This window comes from Balaenoptera ricei, chromosome 12 (genome assembly GCF_028023285.1).
Source record: "Balaenoptera ricei isolate mBalRic1 chromosome 12, mBalRic1.hap2, whole genome shotgun sequence".
NCBI classification, from domain to species: domain Eukaryota; kingdom Metazoa; phylum Chordata; class Mammalia; order Artiodactyla; family Balaenopteridae; genus Balaenoptera; species Balaenoptera ricei.
Window position 1 is genome coordinate 8,434,807 of NC_082650.1, and position 21,974 is coordinate 8,456,780.

General features: G+C 45.2%; 1 protein-coding gene across 1 annotated transcript; it reads left to right on the top strand.

The window, feature by feature from the left end:
* The first annotated feature begins 343 nt into the window (after positions 1–343).
* On the top strand, positions 344–3,129 carry LOC132376404 (coiled-coil domain-containing protein 86-like). Its single transcript, XM_059942070.1, is given in 3 exon segments — positions 344–879; positions 881–1,589; positions 3,073–3,129. Coding segments are annotated over 3 exon segments (1,302 nt in total).
* The last annotated feature ends 18,845 nt before the right edge of the window (positions 3,130–21,974 follow it).

Here is a 21,974-nt window from a genome sequence, read left to right on the forward strand (position 1 = left end):
TATTATCTTCCAGAATACATATAATAAAATAGTCTCTTTCATGTTAGCTGTTTAAGCACTGGGTGTGTTTCCCATTCTCTTCATATGTCTTTTATGGATTCTTCATTCGCTTTAAATCCCTTTATATGGGTTAGTCCGATAAAACTGGGTACCAGAAATACTCATATTATGCCAAAAGAGGCCTTTAAAAAATATAGTCGCATATAATGCCTTAAAATCCTAAAGGGGTTATTTAGTTACCATGCATCTTCAAAAATCTCATGTTAATTAGTAATTATGGATCTGATTGTATAATTGTAAGATTTTAAAAGTAACTGTTAGATTTAGAAACTCTGGCCGGGCCATGGATATGCCGCGGAGGTGCAGCCGGCGGCTGGAAGGCCTAAAGCCTGAGTCCCCCGAGAACCCCACCGCAGTTCTGCGGGCCAGACGGGCCCTTGTGGAGCTCGAGTCGAACCCAGAAGAAAAGAGGGAGCCCGGGTCTCCTCGGAGGGTGCGGCCACCCGGCCTGGGGTCTCCCAGACATCAGCCGGAGACAAGCCCGAGACCACCCAGTCTACGGGAGGGGGCAGGCTTGGGGTCCCCCCGAAAGCGGCCAGAGCCGGGCCCAGGGTCCCCCCAGCGTCAGCGAGACCCAGGCCTGGAGTCGCCCCAAAGACAGCCGGAATCGAGTCCTGAATCCCTCCGGCTTCAGCCAAAGCCAAGTAGGGAGTCGCCGAAGTTTTCCCAGGACCAAGAAGAGGCGGACTCGGAGTTGCCCAAGACTAAGGAGGAGCCGCCCGCGGGTTCCCCCCGACATCAGCTGCAGCCGGGCCCGGGGCCACCAGAGCCCTACCCGGGTCCCGAGCCCTCTCAGCCACTACAGGGCTGACACCCCAGAGCCCGGCTCCCCAGGGGATCGGCGTGAGCCCAGCAAGCCCCCGCCGGCCGGGCAGCCGGAGAGAGACGGCCTCGGGCCAGAGAAGCGAGAAGGGTCTTCAGCCCAGGCCCCAGCGTCCAAGAAACCGAAGAAGGAGGAGGAGGTCCCTAAAGTCCCGAAGGGGAAGCCCAGGTCCGGGCGGGGGTGGAAGGACCGCTCAAAGAAGAGCGTCTCCCAGATGGTCCAGGACAAGGCCCTGCGCACATCCTGGCCGCGGAAGATGCAGGACCCGCAGGAGACAGAGCTGGCCGAGGACTTCGCCCGGCACCTGGAGGAGGACAAAGAGCGGCGCCGGCAGGGGAAGCAGCAGCGCCGCGCCGAGAACCCGAAACGCCGCCCGGAGAACGAGCGGAAGGCGGAGATCGTCCAGGCGCCCCGAAACCCCGCCAAGCGCCCCGAAACCCCGCCAAGCCCAGCGAAGCAGCAGCAGCTGCGCTCCGCCGAGAAGCGGGCCGCTGGCCCAGCTGCAGCAGCTCCGAGCTCAGCATGGCCGAGGCCTTCTGTGGCCAACCGCCGTGCCACACACGGCAGCTCTCGGGCCACTGGCCACACGCCTCTGCTGACCCAGGACTCCGGCTCCGTGGCTCCAAAACAGGGGCTCCACTCGAGAGGGGGCTCTGAGCCTCCCAGAGGGCTCACAGGCAGGTCTCTGTGGCGCAGAGACCCAGAGGTAGCCTGGGACCCGGCAGAGACTGGAGGAGGGAGGAGGGTCAGCTCGCTCCTCTCCCCTCTCCCCTCCCCTCCCCCCTCCCCTCCCCCCTCCTCTCCCCTCCACACTCCTCTCCCCTCCCCACTCCTCTCCCCTCCAAGTGCCTTCAAACCACGAAGAGTAATTTCTGGTTCCTCAGGGAGCTGGTGACTGGAGGGTGACCCCCCAAAATATGTATGTCCTGTCTCAGAGTCCTGGGTCTAACCCAGGCCAGGAGGCCGGAAGTCAGGAACCCACCTCCCCACACACACACCTCCCCAAAGGCTATTTTGGGTCCCTCTGCATCCCCCTGACCCTGTCACCCAGGAGACTGAATCCAGCTCCACCCCACTTTTCAACACTTGAGGTTAAAATGGGGAGGTTGCAGGGGGCAGGGTCTATCTAGCTCCCCCTTTCCTGTACCAGACTCTGCAGAAGCCCCAGGGATCTGATTCACTCATGCCATCCAGTCTACAGCAGAAGTATTTATTGAACACCTGCTGTATACAGGCACAATTCTAGGTACCCGGGAATACAGACAAAAGTCCCTGCCCTCCAGAATCTTTCATTCTGATGGAGAAAACATAATAAACAAATAAAATGTAAAAAAAAAAAAAAAGTAACTGTTAAACTTCATTTTTATTAAATAAATCAGTAACAGATGATCAGAAACAGATTTTCTACAAAGAGGAAATGGAGTATGAAGAATTGGCTTCTAAACCTTCCAACCAAACTGACCAAGCTCACCCACTCCCTTCCCCAAACCCATTTGTAAGTTGATCTCTTAGCAAAAGAAAGAAAAAAGACCTCCCAGTTTTGTGACTTATATGGAATAAAGAACACGTCTCTGCCTCTAGACTGTGGCCATCTCTGACTTTCCTGTGATCTGTGCCTCCTCTCTGTGTGGTGAGAGGGTGAACTCACACGGGAAAGCTCTTCTGGATTGCTGCGGACGGACTGCTTGGGAGAGTTTTTCTGCCTCCGTTGCTGAGTTGTCTGGTCTCCCTTCTTCCTCTTCTCCTCACAGGCTTTCTTTTTATTTTCATGGATAACAGATCATATCTTACCTGCCAATCAACTGCCACATTTCATGCTGGTTCCAGACACTCCTCCAGGGCACCAGGCTGTTTGTTTTGGGGAATTCCCTCAATCTGATGAATCTGATGGGTCCAGGCAAAGCCTGTGACAGAAATCCACCCAAACCCAGAAGTGTGGGCAAAGGAATTCCCCAGGGTGTGTTCAGTTGAAGGGCTTCTCTAAACAGAGGCTTCTCCTCTGTATCCCTCACTGTCTTCTGAAAAGGCACAAAGGAAGCCACATGTGACTGTAATTTACAGTGGCTAACAGACAAGGGCTGGGCTGGGGAAGGCATGCTGAGGGACAGGTGTCCCCCTCTGAGGGGGACAGGTGTTTAGACATTCAGCCATTCATTCCACTAAATGCATTAAGGGCCTCTTTAATCCAGGGAGGGACGGGCGCACAAGGCATCGACCAGAAAGCGAATCCAAGGCTGGAGAATTGAGCCTAGAGAGAAATATGGGGAGGACACGAGATGATGCTCCCATGCGTGTCACACCCACAAGCAAGTCCCGGCTAGATTGCTTTGATTCCACCCCTTCGCTCTTGCACAAGAAAGTGTGTCCTAGCTAGATTGCACTGATTCCACCCCTTCGCTCTTGCACAAGCAAGTGTAGAAGAACGCAAAGGAGAGTGCGGCTCTTGTAGGCATACATCTGAATCAGTTCTAATTTACATAAAAAAGTAAATCATTTGCAAATTTTAGTAGTTGAATATCAACCTATCACGTTCCTTAGAAATGATCCCAACAAGCTCTGTGTTTCGGCAACAAGTTCAAGGGTAAAGCAGACGCCAAACATCCCAGCAGGAAAAGATGGCACATTAAATGGGGATAGTTAAGGAAATTTTAATACTGTGATTATTTGCAAAAAATATGGGTAAGCTAAAATCATCATGGAACAGTGAAGCACAGTGGGGCCAGATACAGCAAGGAGACTTTATCCCCTTAAGCCTGAAGGGAGAAGGGTAAAAGGCTCACCAGATTCCTGAGGGAGAAAGAGGGTCACCTGGTGGAAGCTGCAGCCTTTGGGGAAGCCACTGACGTCTGTGGCTCAGCTCCCATCTTCTGAGTTCCTGCTTATAAATGCGGCTGTAAGCAGAGGGCAAGGGAAGATGCTGAAGCAGCTCATAGATCCCAGCCCCCCTGGGCACAGAGCAATTTGGATAGTAGTTCAGAGGATTAAAGGGAAAATGTCCAGCACAGGAACCAATTCCAAGAGGAATTGGCGGGGGGGGGGGGCGGAAATGGGGGTGTTTGTCAAAGGGTACACACTTCCAGTTATGATATGAATAAGTTCTGGGGATGCACTGTCCAACGTGGTGACTCTAGTTAACAATACTGTATACTCGAAAATTGCTAAGAGAGTAAAAAGTAAATGTTACCACCACCACCATTAAAAAATGATAATTACGCGAGGTGATGGATATGTTAGCTAACCTTATTGTGGTAATCATTTCATAATATATATATACACACATATATCTGTAGGTATCAAATGATCACATTGTACATCTTACACAATATTATATGTCAATCATATCTTGACAAAGGTGGGGAAAAAAAGAGTGGTGTGGAGCTAACCTATAGGTCTACTTATCAGGTTTAGAGGCATTTAAGGAAGTTGGGATTGAGAGGCTTATTTGTATAGCTGAAATAGGGGTAATACAGTTGACCCTTGAACGACATGGGTTTGAACTGTGCAGGTCCACTTATAATGGCTTTTTTTCAATAAATGCATACCACAGTACTATATGATTCATAGTTGGTTGAATCTGAGGATGTGGAACCTCAGATATGGAGGGCCAACTGTAAAGTTATACTTGATTTTCGACTGTGCAGAGATTCGATGCCCCTAACCCCCTCATTGTTCAAGGGCCAACTGTATTCAAGGTCCGAGACTTCATGGGACCCAGAGGTATGTTTAGAAGGCTGAGGAACCCAAATGCTAGCAGGTAGGGATCTCACTGGGGCGTGGAGGTTTGACTTATCACAGCCAGTAGGAGCATGAATAGGTCTCTCTGTAGGCTGAACTATAATCTATGCATTTCGGCTCAGGGCAAGGTGAAAGTCTGTTGATATAACTCTGACAGCCATGTAGACTATAACAAATGCGGTAGGCCAAGCAACAAAGGCAAGTAATGTTATGCCTGAACTTCAAAAGCATATTCTGGGTATATAAACATACAAAATACATATGTTTGTAGGAATGGAAAAATTACAATAACTTGTCCATTTTTCCTGGGGATTTAGGAAAATAAATTGGGTCATTTTTCAGGTCCATTGTTTCTGGTAAAGTAACATATATGTACACAGATAAATATACAACTATTTGCAACAGTCTGAGGTTTGCCACAATAACTTAACTCTGTAAAACTTACAGTGGTTCTGCCTCAAAGGCATCATATTTACCATGGGGTGCTGTCTTTACTGAAATGCATTTGGGTGTGTGTGTATTCTTCACTAGATGAACCGCCACAAATTCAGCAATGGCTTGGGTGTGTCAGTTCTGCCAGAATCCAAGGACTTGGACCGATGAAGCTCTCTTCCAGGGCAATAAGACCCTTCACACATATGATATTCTTAATAGAATTCTGTGGCTATCATCTTTGGAGATCACATTTAAGATAGTTATGATTTTTAGCCGTATTTCCTTAAGGAAAATGTAAAAGTCATCCATAAAATTCACCATAGAACACTTCCACCAAAATATTTTTTTGGAAAATGAGAAATGGCTTTAATAATGGAGAAACTAGTAAGCTATAAAATGAATTCATAATATGGATTTCACCAAGTCTGAACTCCTTTGTTGGGCTGCTGAAATTGACCATGCTACATAAAATCAACAAGTTGTAATACGATAATGAAGACAACTGAGGCATTCGGGGAAACCATCCACATCTTTTGTGTTTATATAGAACATCAACAGCCATGACAGAGTATTATCTTAAGATATAGTGCATTGAATAGTGTTCTCCCGAAAGGTATACTGAAGTCCTAATCCCCAGTACCTGGGAATGTGATTTTATCTGGAAAGAGTATCTGCAAATATAATCATGTTAAGATGAGGTCGTTGTGGGTTAAGGTAGATCCTAAATCCAATGACTGGTGTCTTAATAAGAAAAGGAGAGAGAGATTTAGATACAGAGAGAACACACTCAGAAGGAAGAAGTCCACGTGAAGACAGAGGCAGAGACTGGAGTAAGGCAGCTCCAAGTAACGCCAAGCATTGCTGGCAACACCAGATGCAAGAGAGGCAAGGAAGCTTCCTCCCCTAGAGCCTCTGGAGAGCCTGACCCTGGTCTCCAGGACTACAAGAGAATCAATTTCTGTTCTTTCAAGCCAGGTGGTTTGCAGGAATTGTGTTGAGTCAGCTCTAGGAAACTGATACAAATGTAAACAAAAGTTTGAACAAATTACCGTTTTCTGTTAGTAACAGGAAGTCACCAGGGCACTTCCCTCTCTGGCGCTCCCCAGCCCCAGCCCATGACTGAGTCCTTTCAGTTTCACCCCCTTGGTCTCTTGGCTGGTCCATGTCTCTTTCCTCCCAGTCACCCCAGTCTGGACCCAGGCTCTGGCACCAACACTGCAGGGTCCTCTCTCCAAACCTCCCTGCTGCCCTGCGTCCCCAGGCTCCAATCCTTTCTCCTGCAGCCAAGGAGACGCTGGCATGGAAATCCATTACACCCCACCCCACGCTCCCACCCTCCCCACTCGCTTTTGTATAGCTTTAACCATTTTGTGCTTTCCACTTCTCATAGAATAAACCCGCAAACCCTTGCTGTGGCGTCTGGTGCCCCATGTGGTCTCGTCCCTTCCAGCCTCTCCGGTTCCAGCTCGTCCCTCTCTTCTCCTTGCTCCCTGCTCTCGAGATGAGATGCTCCAGCCGTGTTTCTGCTCCCGGAATTCTCCGAGCTCCATCCTCTCCCAGGGTCTTTGCTTACGCTGTTCCTTATGCCTGGAGCAGTCACACCTCCCCTGTGGGCTTTACTCCATGTCCTGCCTATGGAGTTGACCAATCTTGCATCCTTTGAGCGCTCACAGCTTCCTGAACTCTGTAATGTTCCTCCCTTTTTAAAAGGAAAAAACCCCCCACAAAAGACACGCATTTAAGTAATCTTGATCCTTTGTACCATCCCTTCTTCTCACTCTTGTTCCATCAAACTTGAAAGAGTCTGTATATGATTGACACAAAAAAATGAATTTAGTTATACAATCCCAGGCTTGTGGGATTACTAAGTGATGAGTGCATTTACTGCAAAAAAAACATTTTCTCATTAAAACAGGAAAGAGACCATAAAAAAGATCATATCTTGTCTCTAAATCTCTTTGTAAACACCAAGTGTCAAAGGGGCAGCTCTTTACAGCTGTCTGGTCTGCCTCTACCTGGGGAGCTTTTCAGCTACTTTGCTGATAAGAAAGTTGGCTCTGATTAAAAGGGAATTCATGAGACCCAGTCAACAAAAGAAAATTTATAGGAAACTGCTTTAGCTCAGGAACAAGAATCAAGTTTCTGAAAGACACACTGCTCCCCAGTTAAATAAACCGTCCTCCCTGGGCAGTGCCTGGCAGGGCTCTGTCCTCTCTCTGGTCTGTCTCCAAACCTGGGCCGGCTTTGCCTCCTCCACCCCCAAAACTGCCCTTCTGGGCAGCTCCTGGAGTGCAATCCTGTCTAGAAGAGTGAGCCCCAAGACACCCCCTCCCCATCCCCTCCTCATCCCCACACTCAGGACAGTTTACAAGTCTTTGCGGGTGACCAAACCCACTTCAAACGTCGTGCCGGTGTGTCGGGTGTTGCCATTTCTTTGCGGCAGCTGGAGGTGCTACGCGGAGAGCAGCGCTGGGGCTCTAGCTCCGGGAGAGGATATAGCTGCTGGGGCCCCGCTCCTCCCAGGCCTCCAGGGCGGCTACTTCTGTCCCCAGATGTGCGCTCGGATGTCCACTTCCGTCCGAGGAGAGGGGGCTTCCTGGGAAGGGGTTTGCTGAGGGGTCTATGGGGGGGGGACAAAGGATGCTAACGACGTCCCCTGGTACGCTGCAAAATAGAGTGTCTAACAAACAATGTGACACACACAGCCACAAACCCCCTAACGATCCCAAATGATATTGCTTCGCTGGCAAACTGCCAAGAACAGATTTGTATTTTATTTGTTGGTTTACTTGTATTTTATTGGTTGCCTTATATATTACATTTATTTGGCTGGTGCAAATGTATATCCATATGCTCTTCGAGGTTACGTAAAAGATACAGGCCTAAATGAGAGTTTATTGCAAGGACCCTAAGGGGACAAGGAGTCACATGGGATGTCCAAGCTGGGGAGTGAAAGGAGCTTCACAGAAAACCAGAATCGCAGCTCAGGATGGTTGAGAAACAGGTCAAGCGTCTTGTGTGTGCACCTGGCCTCAGCCCCAGCAAGGAAGATGGTCTGAATGAGCTGTCTGGCCACCACCCAGCTTCATTCAAGGCCACCTCGTGTCTTGCTTGGATCCTCATTGGACAAAGCCTGACTTTGGCTTGTGACGAGACCATCAAGAGCAAGTGCACTGCTTGGAAGGCTTTCCCCAGAAGGGAAGTGTGGCCCGGCAGCTGCAGGCGTTCAATGGACGCTTCCATTCTAGTGCTTTACATTCTTCCAGATACCTTAATTCTCACAGCAAACATAAAAACCAAATATCATTATGGCAGTTTTAAATATGAAAGAGCAGCAGCAGGGTATCAGGTCAGTTGTGGGGTATCGGGAATTGGAACCAGGCTAGGATTTACCCCAAAGCAGAGCTCCGGGGGGCAGCTCTGCAGGCCGGCCAGTGGAGTCCTTGTTATTCACACACAAGTAACTCACTCTTTTTTTTTTTTTTAACATCTTTACTGGAGTATAATTGCTTTACAATGGTGTGTTAGTTTCTGCTGTATAACAAAGTGAATCAGCTACACCTATACATCTATCCCCATATCTCCTCCCTCTTGAGCCTCCCTCCCACCCCTCTAGGTGGTCACAAAGCACCGAGCTGATCTCCCTGTGCTCTGCGGCTGCTTCCCACTAGCTATCTATTTTATGTATAAGTCCATGCCTCACTCTTATAAATCCCCACAGAATCGACTGATTCATTTTTGTGTAGCAGGAACTAATTTTCGCAGTCGCAAAACTGGAGTGGGTAAAATTTAGTTTTTCATAATTCGAATAATTAGATAAATTTCTGGCTCTGAGCCCCATTCAGTTAAAAACTAAACGTATCCAGACATGATTTTCTTCTAGGCGTGTCTGGGAAACACTGTCAAATGTAGAGATTTCTTCGCAGTTGTGGGTTTCACGGCTGGTCTTAGCTTCATTGTTCCTGCCCCTTCCCTTCCTGGGTTACGTGCACGTGAGCCCAGCAGGTGGGGTATGGGGACGTCCCCACGTCATTCTTCATCTGCTTCTGGACGCAAGTGCAGGTGAAGCTTTCCCTGTCTGGTCCTTGTCATCAAGATGGGCTATGCCAGGTGTGAGGCCTTCCCGTGCTGACTGGACGAGCTGTCAGCACAGATCCTACGACAGCTCTGAGGGGTCCCTCACGCTGCTGATTTGCATCTCTTTGTTCAGGTCAGTGACCAGCGCGCTTGCTCACTTGTTCTCTCTCTCTCTCTCCCTCTTCCTCCCTCCTCCCTCCCAACCCCTCCCAATTCCCATGCTCCACTTGGGCCCATGGAAACTTCCAGATGCTATCTTCCCATACCCCTCCGGAGGAACAGACGCTCCCTGGACCTGACTTTGGCCTCCGGAGCTGCTCTGACGTGCCTGGGAGGGACAGTGAACTTCCGGGCTCTCCAGGCTGCATCCTGGAAGCACAGCACTGCTCCTGGGCACCCCCAGTTTGCATCCCCCAAATCTCAGGAGGGATTCCGTCAGGTGACCCCGCAGCCCTGCTCCCGCCAAGTAGCACTTGGCCACAGAACTCCCTGCTCACGTCCTCCTCCCCTGCTTTATCCTCAACTCTCTGCCCCCTTCCCAGCTCAAGGGATTGTTAACAAATCTGGATGCCAGGAGGGAAGGCAGGGGAAATGATGAGGCCAGATCACCCCGCCTTTCAAACCCTTTCTGTTTTATGCCTGGCTCAGTGGCTTTTGAAGTTAATAGTGAATAATGTTCCGTTTTTGTTTTCTGGCCCCAGAGCAGTGGGGTATCTTAAACTGAGCTGCGCGCCGGCTGCGGAATGAAGGGGAATGAGGCGGTGAAAGGAAATCCTATGGTGGGATAAGGCAAGGGCTATGTTGGCGGAGCACAGCCGCCTTCCATACTTTCCTAAGTCTCTGCTTGCATAACCACTAATCAGAGGCTTACCCTGACTACCCCGTTCAAAAAAGAAGTCACTGTCAGCCGTCACTCTTCTCCCCTGAACACTATTTTATTTTCCTTCACAGTAGGTATCACCTGCTGACACGTACGTTTGTTTATTTGTTCATTTTCTATCTCCCATTATGCCCTCTCCCACAGACATTCTGAAATATAATCTCCTTGAGGCATGGACTTTCTTTATTTCTTTTTTTTTTCTTTCTTTAATACAATATTGTGTTAGTTTCAGGTGTACAGCAAAGTGATTTGGTTATACATATGTATATGTATATATCTACATTCTTTTTTCTCAGATTCTTTTCCATTACAGTTTATTACAGAGTATTAGATATAGCTCCCTGTGCAATACAGTAAATCCTTGTTGTTTACCTATTTTATATATGGTAGTGTGTATCTGTTAATCGCATACTCCCAATTGAGGGATGGACTTTCTTATGTTAGCTGCTGAATCTCTAGCACCTAGAATATTACCAAGCATGATATCAACTCTCATTAAATATTTATTGAATGAATTAATAATTTGAACTCCATGAACTCTCTCACTTAAATTGGGTCTACAATAAAGACCCAGTTTTAGTCTCACAGAGTTACTCTATTGGAGATGTGCGGTTATATGCCCCATTGCCCCCGATCCACCAGCACATGAGCAGTACAACATGAAGCCTTGACAGTGGAAGGGGGTGAGGGTTTCCTTTCTTATCTTCTCACGGCCCATCAGATTTCAGGGCCATCTTTACCTCTCTACCACGTTGAAACAAAAGAAACCAATAGATAAATGCAGTCACAGTCTACATATCTCTGTGGCCTTGCAACGTCTGGAGGACTTTATGGGGTAAGTGGAAGTAATTGAAAGTTGGGATAAAGCATAGAAGACTCCTGGGGTTCTTCTATGGGATTTGGGTTGGGAAGTTGTTAAAAATCTAGTTGGAAGTTTGAACCAGGAGAGCAAGGTCATCATTTACCATTTGTCAGTCAAATATTCTTTCTCGAGCAAGAAACCACATCTCCCAGCCAGTGGTGGTGTCAACAGTTTACCCAAGGATTATCGGTCCATCCATTTCCATGGTGAATACTGTAAATATGGAAAAGTACAGCATTCCAGTTTGAATAACAAGATTAACCTCACTCTGTTGATAATTTTTTGCATAGTTTTAAACATAATGGAACAATGGATTGACTCTGCAAAACTGCAAACATTATGTAACCATAGTTGCCAAATATCCAAAATTTCAGACCCAATGCTCTTTAGTAGCAAGGTATAAATGGCAACATTTGAAAACATCAAAAACAGTCTTTTACTAAAGACGTTCCCTCTGCTGGTGTTCAGTTGGGCTGCATGGATTTCTGGTTAAGTCGTTTGATTCTTCCAGTTTTCAGCTTAGCACAGATTCCCAAAGTGGATCCTAATCTTTTCTTGGCTACTGGCTTTACTATCCTGTCAATCAGCAGCTCTGGCTTGTCCCCTTGACTCTGCTTTTGTAGTCAGTTATGCATTTGACTTTCCACTGCTGCTTCTCTGATTTGGGTTTATGATGTTCCATAACTAGTTGTGTGCACTAACTAGTGAGGGGTCTTCCATGCTCCACTTGACCTCAGTCTTCTAAAGTGTTCTAAGCAAGTATAAACCCTGTTATTGGTCAATACTTCATTTGGGCTGTGTAGGAATAGCCATATAACATGAGTAGCAAACTGAATACTCAGTGTCCATTAAGAGTTTCATTGGGGGCTTCCCTGGTGGCACAGTGGTTGAGACTCTGCCTGCTAATGCAGGGGACACGGGTTCGAGCCCTGGTCTGGGAGGATCCCACATGCCGCGGAGCAACTGGGCCCGTGAGCCACAACTGCTGAGCCTGTGCTCCGCAACAAGAGAGGCCGCGATAGTGAGAGGCCCGTGCACCGCGATGAAGAGTGGCCCCCGCTTGCCGCAACTAGAGAAAGCCCTCACACAGAAACGAAGACCCAACACAGCCAAAAATAAATAAATAAATAAATAAAAATTAAAAAAAAAAAGAGATCTGAGACCCTTTCCAGCTCTGAGTTATTAAAAAAAAAAAAAAAAAAAAAAAAGAGTTTCATTTTCACCTAAGTAAAATTGATGCCAAAGATAATATGATGTATCTGGAGATATGCATGATTGTTCTCATGCTGTCTATATTTTTGACATTAATGTTAACTCAAACCTGGCAATAAAATATTAGCAATATCTTCATACCATCAGCTGGCAGAAAGAGCGAATCTGGGCAGAGGATGTAGTTTCAGCCTCTGGCAAACATGAGCTCCCTAAACAATGGGGTGCCTGTTCAGGAGGAGGGAGGAGAGGAAAGAGGAAGGAAGGCAGAAAGGCAGGAGGCAGGGGGGTCCACAGGCACAAGGACCAGAGCTCTTGGACCTGGGTCCCTGACTCCTCAGTAACCAGGTGTGCAGAGACAGCCCTGAATGTGCTGGCCCCTTGGCTGTGGGACCAGACACATTTTCAAGGGATGAGATGGAAGGGGCTTAAAAATTGTGCAGTATTTAAAAATAACTACTCCATACACAACTACTATATATAAAATAGATAAACAACAAGGACCTACTTATAGCACAGGGAACTATACTCAATATCTTGTAATAACCTATAATGGAAAAGAATCTGAAAAAGAATAGATATATATAAAACTGAATCACTTTGCTGTACACCTGAAACTAACACAACATTGAAAATCAACTCTACTTCAATTAAAAAAAAAACTACTCCAGTTCTTTGTCTTCTAAAGTTCCATGCTCTGTGTCAAACTCAATTCCCAGCCCCCTGTATGATTCTAGAGGGAAGATGGAGCTTTTGTTGTCCTTAGGTTCCCTTCAGGGGAGGAAAGAGACATCTGTGCCTCTTTTCTGCCACTGGGAGAAGCTGTTACCATCTGAGAACGAGACAGCCCTGACATCAGCTTCTGCCCCAGTGAATCCTCAGTATGGAAGGTTAAGTGAACAGTGAGAACACAGATGTCTTAGAAATATTGATGCATGAACTCATTCGTGTCTGAGCTCTCAGACTCAGACCTCTCAACACAGGTGGCTTGTCTAACATTTCAAGAGGAGAAATAAAAGTGTTACCTAATTAGGTGGCTCCGGTGACTCCTTAGGTACCTGCTCACTCATGCGAGGTCACTGACTGACTGTTCATTACACCACAGGCTTGGATTAATTAGCCACTGGAATTACAGCTGAATATAATTAATAATTTCATTTTGAGCTAAATTGAGTGCTTGAAATCGAGGCTACTAACAAAAGCTGAAAATTACTAATGGAAGAAAACTTAATGTGAGTAAAGAATCTCCATGGGCCCTGGAATGAAATCAAATCCAATTTGAATGAAACACCAGTACCGACCTGCTCCACTCCCTCTTCTAGCCTTTCTAATCATCAGTCATAAATCATTTGGACGGCTCAAGAAAGGATTTCTGCTCCCAGGTTCCACTGGGTAAAAAGCACGGCTCCTCTTCATTAAGGGCCTGGGACAGGGGATGCATTTCTCTAATGAGGGATGCAGCAAAAGACAGTCTGGGATCAGAAGTCTTTTGACTCTCAGAAACTGCTCAGAGCAGCTGGAGGAGGAGAAAAGGGCCTCTTATGGGTTGAATTGTGTCTCCACAGCCCCTACCCCACACAAAAATTATATGGTGAAGTCCCAACCCCTGGTACTTCAGAGTGTGACCTTATTTGGAAATAGGATCACTGCAGTTGTAATTAAGTTAAGCTGAGGCCATGCTGGGGTGGGCTCCTAATGCAGTGACTGGTGTCTTTAGAAAGGGAATGCCATCTGAAGAGAATGAGGTGCATACGGGGCAGGGGGGCAGGGTGGAGGTGATGTGAAGACACAGGCGGAATGCCACCTACAAACCAAGGAACCCCAAGGATTGCCAGGAAAACACCAGAAGCTAAGAGGGAGGCATGGAACAAAATTTTCCTCACAGCCCTCAGAAGGAACCAACCCTGCTGACACCTTGATCTCGGACTTCTGGCCTCCAGCACTGTGAGACGGGAAATTTCTATTGTTTAAGCCACCCGGTCTGTGGTCCTTTGTTACAGCCTTTAATACAGGGTCAATGTGGAAAGGCAGACACGCAGCTGCACCCTTGGTCGACTTAGACTCTTTTACTGCCATAGAGCATTCAGCCTGGGGTTAGAGTTTGGATTAGTGCTGCAAGGGGCAAAAGTAATTTGGAAATGAGCACACTTGAGGTATTACCTGAGATTCTTTCCACTATGATTCTTTGTTCCCATTACTTTCCCCACCACTGATGGTGTTGATGGCATTTTATACAGAAACCTCAGGGGAAGGGATGATTAGCTAAGAGTAGCGTCAAATTCTTGGCTGAGTTTCTATAGCAGAGACAAGAGTATTGAAAGCCAGGCCTTTGAATTAAAGATCTTGCAATTTGGGTGAGAGTTTTCTTTTGGGGTTCATAAGCTTGACTTTGACTCTAAGAAGGAAAAAGATCTATGGAACTTAGGGCACACGATCTATGTAAGTGGAGTGGGGAAGAGCACTGATGTGATGACGTAAGGACCGTTTTCCCTCACCATAGGAGGTAAGAATCTCTGCCAGTGATTGGAATAAAAGCACCAGATGTGACTTGGTTTGAGCTTAGATGCTGGTGAGTTCCTGAGGAGAGAGTTCTACTCTGCTTCGGGTCAAACCCCTGATGGTGGGAGAATGAAGGAGCTCTCAGGAAGGTTGCAGGGAGGACCTGAAGCTGGGGCTCTGGCTTTGTCTCCGGACGCTGCAGAGGCAGCAGGCCTTATGGGAAGACCCCTGCTCAACAGCGAGTTGCTTTGGTAGAAAAGGAACAGCTGTGTGGAGTAGTGAGGCAACCCCCTTCCAAGTCTCCCAGGCACCCCACCATGGAGAGGATGCAAACGTGCCCTGTTCCCCCGAGAGTGGTGCAGAGATGCCGGGGGCGGGGAGCAGCACACCTGCGAGTCTAGTGTCACCTGCATGACCTGGGGAGTGGGGGAGGGGAGTGGTGTGCAGATGCTTTAATCAGGATGCAGCAAGGAAAGGTGACAATGGCAAAAGCATCAGTTGGAGACCAGAGTGAAGGGGCGGGCTGAGTTGCCTGTAATGGTTGAGTCTATTCTATGGATTCAACCTCTGTGCATGAAGGAGACCTGTGGATGTGGAGGGGAAAGAGGCAAGAAATGAAATGGAGACCCAGAGAGGGAACGTATGAAGGACCACCTTTCCCCTTTCCTGGGACAGGGACCACAGTGTCTCACTCCTCTGCCATGTCCTTGTCCCTCCTCATGCACACGTTCTCTGTTCTGTTGGCCCACGTTCTGTTGGGTAACAATGTGAGCTGGGATGGGGAGTCATCTTATCTGAGTGGTTCTGTTGTGATGCTTAGGAAGAACCAGGCCACAGGCTCCATCAGAAGCTATGCTTTGAGCCGTAATAGACACATACACAAGCACCCTTCTCTAGCTCTCTTGTTCTTGTAATCCTGCAGGCAGGAGGAAGAACTCCTTGGATCACCATGTGTAGCTAGCTGGGGTCTGTGTTTTGCCAACGAGGTCTTAAGAAGAAAAAAACTCTCTCTTTCTGCTTTCCCAAATTGTGAAGGATTATTGATTATGAGCCCTCTTATGCTGCAATGAATTCACATGAACCTAATAAATGGTGAAGGATCCTTGAAATTAAAAAAAAAAAGATCCTTCGAATCCATACCTTCTGTACTCATTCTTTGCCTAAGCCTCTCTTTCTCCTCTTATCACCATGAATCATTATGAGACACGTGTGCACCTTTAACATGAGGTATAGGTCTTCTATTGTTAAATAAGCTTTGAAGATCTGGTTCACATAAATTGGATTGGAAACCAAATAAAATTTGCAGCTAATCATTACTGATGGCCTCACTAGTTTGCTCCTGTAGCTGTACTGTTTGCTAAAACCTCAACACAGAGATTTTGTGGTTAATAAGAAGTATTTCAGGCTTTATCTGTCAGACCCAAAGCCTATATACCCTAGGCAAAGTATACCAGTAAACGAGAATACATAAATATGGCTTGCCATATATGTGGACCACTTAAGGTTAATGCATTTTGAGTGATTTAGCAAGAAGTGGTGGATATAGTTACCACTTTATTCTAATTAGTATAATCTTGGGAAATAACGTTTTGCAACTGAATGATGAATAGAGTGGCAGTTGTCTTTTATCTCAAAAATGATTTTGGCCAATGTTATTATCCTATGTTCTGCAGAGTCCAAGTTGAGAAAAATGTCTGGTAGACATTTCCCTCACTCAAAGGGACCCCTCAAATCTGGATCAGTTTGCACTGGAGAAGTGGGTTTTTTGGTGCCCAAGACTTTTGGGAGTATTCTTAGGAATGGTTATCTTTTGACTAAAAGTTTTAAAAGAACTATGCTCTCTTTCTTAAGTCTAGCTGTTCTACAACTACAAATTATTTCACAGCCATTGTATTTCATAAAGACATACATAAAATCTCGAAAAATTGACAGCAAAATGGACAGTAGATATTATTTTTTACCATTTTATAGATGATAAAACTGAGATTCATGGAAGTTAAGTAACCTGCTGCAAGAAATCTATCACCTGCGGAGGCATGATTCTCTGGACTTTGTTATCTCTACAGACCTTTCATATTTCCAAATTTAAAAAAATACGCAGGTCTTGGGGAGAAATCTGCCTCTGGTATTTAGAGAAAGAAAACTCAAACAGAAGTACTGAGTGCTTGTTAATTCAATTCAATTAAGCAGCTATGTGCCAAGCACTTGCTGAGTACAGTGGGAATTACACTGATGATATGATACAGGTCCTACCTATCCTGCAGAATCTTACACAAGCATACCTTGGAGATCTTGCGGGTTCAGTTCCAGACCACTGCAATCATGGTGAGCTGCATGAATTTTTTGGTTTCCCAGTGCATATAAAAGTTATGTTTACACTCTATTGTAATCTATTAAGTGTGCAATAGCATTATGTCTAAAAAAGCAACGGATGTGCCTTAATTAAACAATACTTCATTGCTAAAAAATGCTAGCCATCATCTGACAACATTGGGTTACCACAAACCTTCAATTTGTAAAAAACCACAACACAAACTCTGCGGAACACAGTAAAGTGAAGTGCAATTAAATGAGGTCTGCATGTATTTGTGAGGGAAGGGAAGGGATATGGTGGCGTGAGGCTCGTACGGAAATAATTCAAACAAAGTTCAGACTATAATTGTCAAAAAAGGAACACAAGTGAAATGTCTTGAGGGCCATGTATTAGTAATTGTTGAAGCTGGGTGATGGGTATGCGGCAAAAGTTGTTCATTATGCAATTCTCTCTACTTTTTGAGTATGCGTCATAATTTCCAGGATGAAAAGCTTTAAAAAATGCTATGGGAATGTATGGAAGGAGGAGTTTGCCTCTGTGTGGAATCTTGGGAAAATGATTTCAAAGGAAAAGTGATAATTATGGGAAAGGTTGGAAAGATAGGAAGGATCTCAACAGGTGGAGATGGATTCAAAGAGAAGTTAGTTTCTCTCATTTCCTCAGGAATTTCCTGTTTCCCAATCTCATAAAGCTGGCTGTCTTTATTGTTGGAATCCCTGGTGGTCCTGCATCCTTAGCTCTATCTGGCCTGTTGCACTTAGCCCCACTAATACCGGTAGCCCTGAATCTGCTGGGGGAATCCAAGTGGTGACAGGTCTGCTCTCCTGGGTCTGCCAGAAGCTCCCCTCTATTTTGCAAGAATCTGCATTCTCCCCAGTGCTGCTGAATGGAGGTGGAACAAGCATTCTGTTTCAACCCAGCCCACCTGGCTGAATTTAACAATTCTAACTGTACTCAAATTTTCAGTAAGTCATTTTCCTGAGGAAAGCTTCAGTTGAAACCATCTGTTCCAACTTGACAGAGGAGGAAACCTCCTTACTCTTTGGGCTCTAACATCCCATGCCATGGGAGCATTTATTCCTCCGGACTCTGACACTCGGTGACAGACTGCATCCCCTGTACGGACACCATCTTTAACCCACTTGTATGCCACCATCCCATGCTGGACCATACTCTGCCTGGACGTACTCCTCACCTTCTTCAGGCTTTCGTTCCAGACCACCAACATGGCGGGCCATCCCACACCCCATGTGGACACCTTCCTTGCCCTGCTCTGCATCCTAATCTCCACGCTGGGTTACTCCCAACTTGTATGTGCGCTTCCAACACCTACGCTGGGTCCTTCTCTCAAATGGACAACTCTTCACCCTGCTCAGCCTGTGACATCCCACGCTGGACCACCACCACCTGTGAAAGCTTTACTAACCCCACGGGATCTGACGCCCCACTTGTGTGGATGCCCTCTTCACTCTGTTTGGGCTCTGACTTCCTACCCAGGCACCTCCCACATGGTGACGTGTTCCTTATCCCGCTGGGGCCATGGCATCTCACAAAAGGCCACAACGTGGTGGTGGGGGTGGATGGCCCTGTACTCGTCACAGACTCTGACACCCCCCTTGGCCGCACAGTGGCTCCTCTGCACGACGCATGCATGCCCACCTTGCAAAGTCCACCGAAATGGATCCACAGCTAAATTTTTTAGCAAAGAAGGGAGAGGAAAGGAAGGAGCAGTGGAATAATCTTGGGAAATTATTTTTTGTTCTTTTTTGAGGGGAGGGGTCAGAGTTATTGAAGTATGTTTTGCATACATTAAAATTCACCCCTTTTAGATGTACAGTTCTATGAGATTTTATAATTGCTGTGACAAGTAAACAAGTAAATATATCACCTCAAAAATTTTCCTCATGCTCCTTTACAGTTAATGCTTATTAATAATGCTTTCTTTCCCAAATTTTTCTTTAGTGGTTGCCCTAGGATTTACAATATATGTCTTTAATTTATCATAATGTACTTTCAAATAATATTTTACCATTCCACGTATATTGTAAGACCCCTGCAACAATATATTTCTAATCCTTCTGTTTCATATTTAGTACAGCTGTTAAATATTTACTTTATATATGGCATAAACCCAGAAATACATTGTTACTATTTTTGTTTTAGGAAATCAACTGTCTTTTAAAGTGATTAACAATAAAAAATATATTTTATATTTACTTATTTTTTTTTTACTACGTCCAGGGTTTTTTCTTTGTGTAGATCTAAGTTTCTGTCTACTATCATATTCCTTTTGCCTGAAGAACTTTCCGTAGTATTTATTGTAGGGCAGGTCTGTTGGAAATGAATTCAGGTTTTCTTTGCTGAAAAGCCTTTATTTCACCTTCATTTTTGAAAGATACAGTCTCTGGGTAGAGAACCCTGTTTTGATATTTTCTTTCAGTACCTTAAAGACATTAGTTTATTGTCTTCAGGCTTGCATAGTTTCTGAAGATAAGTCAGCTCTAATTCTTATTTTTGGTATATTTCTTTGTACCTAATATGTCTTTTTTCTCTGGTTGCCCTCAAAGTTTTTTCTTTTTTTTTTTTTAACTTTTTATTTTATCTTGGAATATAGTTGATTAACAATGTGATAGTTTCAGGTGTAAAGCAAAGTGATTCAGTTATACATATATCAATACATGTATCTATTTCAAGTTTTTTCTTTAACATTAGTTTCTTGAAGCTTGAATATAAATGTCTAGGTGTATTTATTTTTATTTTGTTTTTTACTTTTTTATTTCTTATTTTTTATGTTGGGATTCTCTGAGCTTCTTGAATCTGTGGCTTAATATCTGTAATTCTTTTTAAAAAATTCTTAGCCATATCTTTAAAAATATTTCTTCTACTCCTTTATCTATATCTTTTCTATCTGGAACTCCATTGAGCTATATTGTTTTGCAAAACTTTGTTTCCTCTCTCTCTCTCTCTCTCTCCCCCAATACCCAAAGACTTCTCTTTAGGTTTGCTGATTCCTTCCTCAGTTGGGTCTAGCCAATGAGTCCATCAGAGGAATTCTTTCTCTCTGACACCATTTTATTCTTATTATTTCTTGCATTTCTGTTTGACTCTTATAGTTTCCATCTCTCTACTGAAACATCCCACCTTTCCCACTAGATCCTTTAACTCAATAATCATACTTATTTTAAACTTTATTTCTAACTGTTCCAGTTTTGGGCCATCTGAGTCTGGTTCTGTTGATTAATTGCTTTATCTCCTGATGACGGGTTAGTTTACTTTTCCCTCTTTTGTGTCTTGTAATTTTTAATTAAATGCTGGACATTTTCTGCAGAACGGTAAAGACTAAAGTAAATATTTGTCTGGAAATGTGTGTACTTTTTCTTCCGTAAGGTCATTCCCATGTGAGTCAATCTAGTCAGGGGTTGAGCTGGGCTTGGATTTTTGTTGTTGTTGTTGTTGATGCATTCAGAGCACCACAGCGTTCAAATTTCTCTAATGATGCTTTGTGCTTACGGTCCAATGCTTAGGTTCTGTATGGTTTTTCTCAGTGTTTGTGCTTCATCATCTGCTTTAAAAGCCATCCCTGCATACTTGCATCACAGAGGGTCTCTCTATCTCTTACACCATGCCCAGAGGTTGACTGCTCTTGCTTGTTATTCTGGGCTTGCTACACTGGTGGGGGCAGGCAGTGCTCTCTGTTGCCTTGACCAGCCTCAGCCTTAGAAAGATACTGTGTTTCTGGACCTTGTGGTGAGACTTTCTCAGTGTTCCTATTCCTCTTCCACCTGCCTTAGCAGCCAAACTTTGCCTTGTATCTGGGGCAGATGTTGATCAGAGGAGTGTCTACTGACCCCCAACCTGAAGTAGGACATCTCTAATTATATTGGTATGGGATCCTGGGTCCTGGACTCTTTCCTCCCCTTCCCTATGGATAAAGGGGTTTGTTTGGTTTTGGTTTTGGTTCTGTCTTTCCCACAGCAACTATGAATCTTTACCTGTGTCCTGGGGATGACAAGGTTTGATTTCCTTCTCTGAGAAGCTCAAGATGTTTGTTCTGTGAGAAAAGATCCCCAGGCAAGGGGCAAGGCTTCAAGCCTTTTTCATAGTGGCAGTTGCTTTACTTCCCAACATCTGCACCGCTAAGGGGGGCTCTCTGTCTCCTACCTGCCCCTGAGCTTCCTTGTGAGCCCCCAGTAGAAGTTCATGGACAAAATCCTGGGAGTAAGAGCAAACCCCCCTGATGTCTGAGACATCCATACATCCTATACAGTCATGTTAGCTTACTGTTGGCTTTTAGAAATTCTTTAAAAATCTAGCTCATTTCTTCTTACTCACCTATGTGGCAACCTCCTTTCCTCCCATGTTCTTTCATAGGTGAGCTAAGCTGTGCATCCTGACTTTCCTGGGGAAGCCCATTCCTCCTGGATTTTGTGTTACTTGATTGCCCTGTGAGGTCAGTTCTCTGATAGGTCAAGAAATGCTGTGATATTATCTTTTTTTTCTGCATTTTTCTCATTATTATATTGGGCCAATACTCTTGCAGCTTTTTACCTAGAGGTGGAAGTGGAACTCCAAGGAGGTTTTTAAAACTTGAAATGTTCTCATCAGAACTGTGATTTTGAAGGTATAGTGTAAAGTTACAATTAATTATATAATTATGTGGAAGGAATTTTTAAACCTATGACAAAGAGAATTACAAGATAACAAGAAGAAATAAACCTTATTTTCAATCAATCATTATATTTATAAATATAGCCCAAACACTTTTTATCTGCAAGAAACAAAGTATATCTAAATTTTCTTAATATCAGAGTTTCAGGTTTGTGTTCCCCCGAGATTTCTAGTTGAAATCCTAACCCCCCAATGTGATGGAATTTGGAGATGAGGCCTTTGGAAGGTGATTAGGTCATGAGTGTGGAGCCCTCACGAATGGGATTAGCACCATTATAGAAGGTGCTAATCCAGAGAACACTCTCACCCCTTCTTCCACGTGAGGACACAGTGAAAAGACAGCCTATGATGTCTGGTGAAGAAGCAGGGCTTACTAGACACCAAATCTGTCACCATCTTGATCTTGGACTTC